At 59.1% G+C, this 7412-nt stretch overlaps 1 protein-coding gene and 1 pseudogene across 2 annotated transcripts in view; one reads left to right on the top strand and one right to left on the bottom strand.

Moving 5' to 3' along the window:
* The window catches only part of FBXO2 (F-box protein 2), a 6099-nt gene extending 1342 nt beyond the window's left edge, over nt 1–4757 (bottom strand). The window contains exons 1-4 of the mRNA XM_077763804.1: nt 4328–4757; nt 734–1108; nt 179–308; nt 11–106 (exon numbers count right to left, since the gene is read on the bottom strand). Of these exons, the coding sequence (XP_077619930.1) occupies nt 11–106; nt 179–308; nt 734–1108; nt 4328–4349 (623 nt within the window). The 5' untranslated portion in view covers nt 4350–4757. The remainder of the gene's footprint in view (nt 1–10; nt 107–178; nt 309–733; nt 1109–4327) is intronic.
* Nucleotides 4758–5439: 682 nt separating this feature from the next.
* Nucleotides 5440–7412, top strand: part of LOC144231378 (F-box only protein 44-like) — a 4376-nt pseudogene continuing 2403 nt past the window's right edge. The window contains exons 1-2 of the transcript XR_013335072.1: nt 5440–5723; nt 7137–7292. The product of XR_013335072.1 is annotated as an F-box only protein 44-like (transcript). The remainder of the gene's footprint in view (nt 5724–7136; nt 7293–7412) is intronic.

The raw sequence follows: 7412 nt of genomic DNA, 5'->3' as shown, positions 1-7412 counted from the left end.
GGCTGCTCACCAGTCCTTCACCGCGATGGCCGGCTGAGTGGTGTCCAGCAGCTCCTCCCAGTAGCCCTCAGCCTGCAGGTCGATGACCTGCGCTTTGCGGCACCACCTGGGGAACTGGGGTTAGGAGGGAGTGGGGACCCCTTCCCCCCCCGGGGCCCTCCATGCCCCCTCTCCTTACTCAAAGGAGGAGGCGAAGTACTTCTTGACGCTCTCGTCGTGGATGAATTCCGCCCCACAGTCTCCGGGCAGGTCCTCCACCCTCCAGCCGTCCCCGCCGTGCTCCACGTCGCACCAGCCCTCCAGGTCCTCTGTAAGACCGCGACAGCCCCGCCCTGGTCCCCCACTCCGGGCTGGGCTGGGGGTGCGGTCCCTGCGCCTGCAGCTGCCGGGCAGGGGAGCGCTGCGCTCTCACGGGGAGGGGAGGGCAGGGGATGCTGGGGGTTGGGACGGGGGGCACTTCCTGTTCGGCCCCAGATTCTCTCTCCCTGGGAGGGTCCTCCGCAGGGCTCGCCTGGTCTCAGATCGTGAGGGTGGAAGGACCTGGAAGAGGCCCCCCCCCGCCCCCCAGGGGAGGCGGCTCCGGGCGCCCATGATGTGCCACAGTATTATTGTTGGGGCTGCTCTGCAGGGCCTTGGGCCAGGACTTTATCCCATTTAGCCCCCCACGCAGGCTGGCGTTGTTCCGGCCCATTTTGCAGAAAGGGAAGCTGAGCGAGCTCCCCAGGCCCCTCACCTTCCCCGCACGGGTTGCGCAGAAGGTTGCGCCGCCGCTTGCTCAGGAAGTAGAACTGCTGCCAGTGGTCGCGCTCGTCCTCCGCGCCGCCCTCGGGCACCAGCCCCTCCTGCTGGCACTTGAGCAGCCAGAGGGGGGCGCCGTCCACCAGCTCCTTCCAGCGCAGGCACACCAGGCGGCAGGCCTGCACCAGCTCGGCGGCCGGTAGCTCGGCCAGCACGCGCAGCAGCAGCGGCTCGGGCAGCCCGTCCAGGTACGCCGCCTCCTCTTCCTCCTCCTCCTCCTCGGGCCGCTCCTCCCCGGCGCTCGCCTCCTCCGCGCCCGCTTCCTCCTGCTGCCCCTCCGGGCTCACCTCCTCCGGCTGGCCCACACTCTCTGCAGCCGGGGGATGGGGGGGCGCGGGGGGAGAGACTGTGACTCTGCCCAGAATATCCCCCTCCAAGCTTCTCCAAGCTTCAGAACCGCGACGTGTCGCGTCTCTGCCCCTCACCCACCCTGGGACAATCCGAAACCCGGCCCGAGGTTCTGTGTCCAGAGAGTGGTGCCCAGTGGGGGAGACCCCAGGGAGCCAGGGCCACGGACCAGCGCCCAGTCCGAAGAGTTTCCTTGCAGGGCCAGTAAACGCCAGCAGATAACAGCAACTGATCATCTTATCGTAAGGGCATCCATCTACTGCACAAACTTGACTTTAGCCACTCCTTTATCCTTACAACCGCCCCTGGAGAACCCTGCTCCCCTCCCCTCCTCCGTGGACGGCTCCCGAACTTCCCACCATGGAATCTTCGGGCCGTGGAGTTCCAGCCCTTCCTAGGGCTTGCCTCGGGGTGTGTTGGTTTGTGAACACTTCCCTCAGGACTAGACTGAGTGCAAGAAGGCAGGAACTGGGTCTGGGACAGCTCCATCCCAGTGCCTGGCATCTGGAACACACTGTCCGCAGCTGATGTTTACTGGGCATTTAGCAAGAGCGAGACATTGTCCTAACTGTTTTTCTTTTCTCTAAATCCCCACAGCATCTCTTTGAGGTTGCTCCTATTGCTGTCGCCATGTCATTGATAAAGAAACTGAGGCACAGTGAGGTGAAACCACAGGGTCACAGCAAATGAGTGGTTGAAGCCTGGCTTCAAATCCAGGCTCAAAAAATAAAATAAAATAAAAAGCCCTCAATAAAATAGTTTGTTGACTTTGGAGGCACCGTATGATTTGATTTTGACTCGCCAGAGGTTATGGGACATGGGGATCTGAGGCCTGAAGGGAAAGGAGAACAGAGGCTGTAATCCTCTACCAGCCACAGCAGGGTGACGTGGGAGCTCAGTAAAAGAGAGCAAGTAGGGGCATCTGGGTGACTCAGTCGGTTGAGCACCCAACTCTTGGTTTCAGCTCAGGTCATGATCCCGAGGTCCTGGGATGATCCCGAGAGTCCTCGGGCTCTGCGCTCAGCATGGAGCCTGCTTGGGTTTCTCTCTCTCTCTCTCTCTCTCTCTCTCTCTCTCTCTCTCTCTCTCACACACACACACACACACACACAAATAAAATAGAAAGCAAGTATATCAAACAGGGCGATGTAATAAGTGCTCAAGAAAGGAAGGTCTTATAACTCCTGTTTCCTGTCCCTGGCCCTCAGTTTCCTCATCTATACAATGGGAGTAATCATTGTGCCAGGCCATCCGAACAGTGCTGCTGTTCCAGTCCCCTGAGGAGGGGGCAAGAGCACTCTAAATTGTAAGGAGGTGGACAGATGTCAGGAGCTGCAGACCCAACTATCTCCTGGAACCCAGTCAGCCTCTGCTGGGCCATCAAAACCTTGAGGAAGCAGACACTGAGTGCAGTGTCTCTGGAGAAGGAAAAGAAAAGTGGTGAGGAGCTGGGGCCACTCTGGGGGATGGGGGGGAGGGGGGCGAGTGCTCTCAGATCTAGGATGGGGGGTTCCTAAGGGCCCGAAAGCCCAGGCGGTGGCAGAAACAGGCTGAATGGGGGCAGGGAAGGACAGCCAGGGCCTAGACCCAAGTCTGGGCGTTGCCAGGACCCCAGGCTGCCAGCCCTTTACCTCCCTCCTCACACGCAGCACTTTCACCCCTGTCCCACAGTCAGGCCCTTAAGGGCTGATCCAGGGTTTACCTCTTCTTTGGAGCCCGGAGCACACAGTCAGTCCTCCGCAAATCTTATTTAGTGAATCTCATGGAGCACAACACTTTCCTGCATTATTAGTTGTTTTGGGGGGGGGGGCACTTCTTGATGATGTGGGGGTTTACCCTTTTCTTTTTCTGCAGAGAGGAAACTGAGGGCCAGTTTCCTGGCCAAGCTTCTCCCAAGTCACGCGGAAGAACAATGGGCAGACAGAAAGGAAAATGCCAGGCTCTGAAGCTGCATCACCTGCCTGTCCTGCTGCCCCCAGCTCTCTGGGGAGCCCGGCCCAGTGTCCTCACCTCTCCAGCCCTCCCCCTGCCCTGCTCTGGCCCTGGTGGACACCTGATGCTCCCACGAAAGGTGCACCTTGCCCAGTCCCCTCTCCTGGCCCCGGGCCTGGCACTCCAGGCCCCAGATCTGATTACAGCCCCCCCACCCCTTTCCAGCACACACAACTCTCCACATTGTTGCTGTCGGAAAGTTATCTGGCCCCTAGAAGCTGCCTCCCAGGCTGATTCACTCACCTGCATTGGGCCCTGGAGTCCAGGGAATAGCTGAGCCCTGGGAAAAAGCAGGAGCCCATTCTGGGGCCCTATAGAGGGTGTGGCAAGGGGGGGGGTCACCGAGTGGGAGCAGGGGCTGAAGGAGCTGGGAGTTTCAGGGCTGGGGAGAGAGGGGCTTGCATCAGATGCACCGGAGCGGAGCGTGCATCAGTGTTGATGCCGACCCCTCCAGGCAAGGCCCACTCTGAGACGGGCCTGCCCGGACAGGGGTGGGGAAATCTGCAGGCAGGTTTTGTTCCCACCCTGACTCAGCAAGCAACCCCTACAGGCCCAGCAGGGAGTTGGAGGGATGGAGAGAAGAGTGGGGGGGTCTCTGGTGCCAGGCAAGATGACTGGGCAGTCTCAGAGGGCCCTGATCTGTGCCCCAACTCTCCCTCACCGCTGGCCCGATCCCCAGTGGGCAACCCGCCACCCAGTTGAAGAGCAGCCCCTCCACACAAGGGAGGCAAGGAGGAAGGCTGGGATGGGGTGGGGAGAGGCCGGTAACCCCAAGAAGTCCGTAGGGATACACGCAGCTCAAGGGCCAGAGCTGGCAAATGAAAAGAAGTTGAGAGAAGAAAAACGGCTGCAGCCTCCGGCACCCCCGATGCGCCCCAGACCCGGACCCAACAGACCCTCAGGAAGCTGAGCGGTGGGAATGTGGGATCACTCCTACCCTATTCCCCCCCACCCCGGTTAATAGGACCCAGGAGTCGTCCCTCCCTGCCTGTCACCCTTGCAGGCATCCAGCCCGACACAGGGCTGTGCTCTTTGAAAACTGTTTCAAGGCCTTTGCGTGGGTGAAAGTTTGCCGCGCTGGGTCTCGGGGACCCCCTCGCTTTCGGATGCCCCCTCTCCGTGGCATTCGCCCGCCTGCCTCGGTCTCCCCTCCCGGGCCGAGCGAGTGGATCCGGGTGGCGGCGGCTACCTGGTTCACCGTCTCCGTCCATCGCTGCGGAGGGCGGTCTTGAGAGGAGGAGGAGCCGGAGCGCTGCGGGGCTGCCCGAGTCCCGCGGCGGCGGCGAGTCCAGGCGCTGCCCGCGTCTAGGTCGGGTCCTGGCCGGCCGCGCCTCTTAAAGGCCCCCGCCTCCGCCCCCGCCCCGCCTTTGGCCGGGAGCCGGGACGCCCCGCAGTCTAGGACGGTCGGCCCCAGGCCTGAGCCTACCGGTTCCGCGGCCGACCCAAGGGGCAGGGAGAGGTCAGGAGTCGGGTTTTTTAATGGGAGTGGTGATCCGATTTGGGGGGGTTCTCCCAGTTGCCTCCAGGGGTGGCTGCTGGAAGGAGGAGGCGAGGAGACACCGCGCGTCTGGGTCATGCGGAGGGTGCGGGGCGCGCGGCCGAGGAGGAGGGGGGAGGGGGGCGGAGGCTCCTCCCGGCGCTCCCCTCCAGGNNNCTGGGGTCGCTTATCGATGCGCAGGGGTCCCGGCTGCAAGCCCCGGCTTTGCGTGGGTGGGGGGCACTTTAAAGCCACAGCGCGAGGTGGGAGGCGTGCGCGCCGGGGTCCTGGGGCTGAAGCCCAGCCGCGAGGATGGAGACACGAGTATAGGAAAGAAAGGCCTTTCCCCATCGCCCGCCCCCTCTCGCGTCCCAGCCAGGCACCTCATTTACTCTGCGGCCTTCAGAAAGTCGCTTGAGCNGCATTGTTATTTACACTGTACAGACTGGCCTAATGGAAAAGGCCGGCTCTAGAATCCGAGAAGCCTCTTTTCCCTCTTTGTCTTTATGACCTTGGGCAGGTTCTCGCACCCCTCTGGGCCCCCTTAGCGTCCTTTAGAGGCTGTTGTCTAAGGCGGCAGTAAAATCAATCACCATTTATTGAGCATGTGTTGTGTCACGGCGTTTGAACCCATTTTAGTACAGTTCCTGGTCCCATTTTACAGAGGAGGAAACTGAGGCTCGGAGAAGCTCGGTGAATTTCCTGAGACAGTAAACGGCAGAGCTGGGCTGGGAGCCTCCATCACCATGGGGTGCTGCAGATAGATACCCTGTCTGGGGGAGAGGGCCAGGTTTGAAGGGTAGCTTTTCAATAACCACAGGGGGTGTCGAGAAGCCACAAGCCATGGCCCCGGTCAGCATCAACGAGCTCCCTGAGAACATTCTGCTGGAGGTGCTCACGCACGTGCCCGCCCGCCAGCTGCTCCTGCGCTGCCGCCTGGTCTGCAGCCTCTGGAGAGACCTCATCGACCTGGTGACCCTCTGGAAGCGCAAGTGCCTGCGCGAGGGCTTCGTCACCGAGGACTGGGACCAGCCTGTGGCCGACTGGAAGATCTTCTACTTCCTACGCAGCCTCCACAGGAATCTTCTACACAATCCATGTGCCGAAGGTGGGCTGGGGGTGGGTCTGGCCTGCCCCCAACACACATGCTGCCCAGATAGCAGTTGACTCTCATTATGCATTTACTACGAGCCAGGCACTTTGGACGGTTTAACTCCTTTAATACTCGCACAATAATCCCAAGAGGTAGGTGCTGTTAGTGCTCCCATTTTTCAGATGGGCAAACTGAGGCCATGAGTGGCATTTTGTATTCCACTCTTGAGAAAATATGTCCCCAATGACCTTTCCTAGGAGAGGGACTGTTGAGCAGTTAGGACTACTTGTGCCCAAGACACAAGACCAGGAAGTCGGAGCCATAATTTGTTGGCCTAGATCCCAGAGGCCGGCGCTAGGTGTACTGGGACTGTCCCAGAGTGCAAAGGGGACTTTACTCATGGCAGAATGAGAGATCCACTCTTTTTTCCAGCATATTACAACAACAAGAAAAACAAAATTTCTCCATCACCTAGAGCTCCCTTTTTCCCTTACTGCATCGGAACTCATTGGCCAGGCGGGGGGATGGGATCGTTAAGTCAGTTTCCGTTACACGGCCAAATTCTGATGCAAAATGATAATGAAATAACTCCAAGCTGTCCAGAGCTTTCAGGTGCCTGCCTCACTTGACTCCCCAACGGCCATGATCTTGGCGCACTATGGTCCATTAGCCACACGTGGCCCAGGAGCTAAAACTAGCTTTTGCGATTTTAAATAGTTATATATCAAAAAAATTAAAATAAAAAAAAAGACTAATCGAGATAGTATGTAGGCCACAAAGCCTAAAACCTTTTGGCCCTTAGCAGAAAAAGTTTGCCAGCTCTTGTTCTTTTTTTTTTTTTTAATATTTTTATTTATTTCTAGGATAGAGAGAGACAGCGTGAACAGGGGAGGGTCAGAGAGAGAGGGAGATACAGACTCTGAAACAGGCTCCAGGCTGTGAGCTGGCAGTCAGCACAGAGCCCAACGCGGGGCTTGAACCCACGAACCGCGAGATCATGACCTGAGCGAAAGTCGGACGCTTAACCGACTAAGCCACCCAGGCGCCCCTGCCAGCTCTTGTTCTTAACTCCAGGTTACAGAGGACAAAACCAAGACTCAGAGAGGGAAAGCAACGAATCTAGGGTCACACAGCCCAATATTGGTAGAGCTGGGCCTAGCCCCCGATCTGGCTGGCTCTGGCGTCAGAGCGCTCTCCCATCACAGAAGGGATCTGGTTACTCCCGTGGTCACATGTCTTGGGACCACATGTCACTTGCTGTGGTGCCTGGCACATGGGAAGCAGCTAGTACAAAACAGCAGTGTCCCACAGCGTGAGGCTTGAGGGCAGCTGCAGAGATCCAGGGAGCGGATCCAGGAGGAAGGGGCTCTTGGGAGAGAGGGACCCCTGAGGGGCTTCCTTATGACATGAGTTCTGCTTTCTGGCCAGAGGGCTTTGAATTCTGGAGCCTGGATGTGAATGGAGGCGATGAGTGGAAGGTGGAGGATCTCTCTGGAGACCAGAGGAAGGAATTCCCCAATGACCAGGTCAAGAAATACTTCGTGACTTCTTATTAGTAAGAGCTGAGGCTGGGGAAGTCTTGGGGTGGGGGAAAGCCCAAGCCACTTCACCCTGGGGTCTCCTGCCTCCAGAAGGGGCAGCCCTAACCCCTCAGTGCTGAGCCCCAGCCCCTTCCACCCCTCCCTCCAACCCCCCCCCCCCCCC

The sequence above is a fragment of the Crocuta crocuta genome, unplaced genomic scaffold (genome assembly GCF_008692635.1).
Source record: "Crocuta crocuta isolate KB4526 unplaced genomic scaffold, BGI_CrCroc_1.0 scaffold13, whole genome shotgun sequence".
Taxonomy (NCBI): domain Eukaryota; kingdom Metazoa; phylum Chordata; class Mammalia; order Carnivora; family Hyaenidae; genus Crocuta; species Crocuta crocuta.
This window is presented reverse-complemented; position numbering and strand designations above follow the sequence as displayed.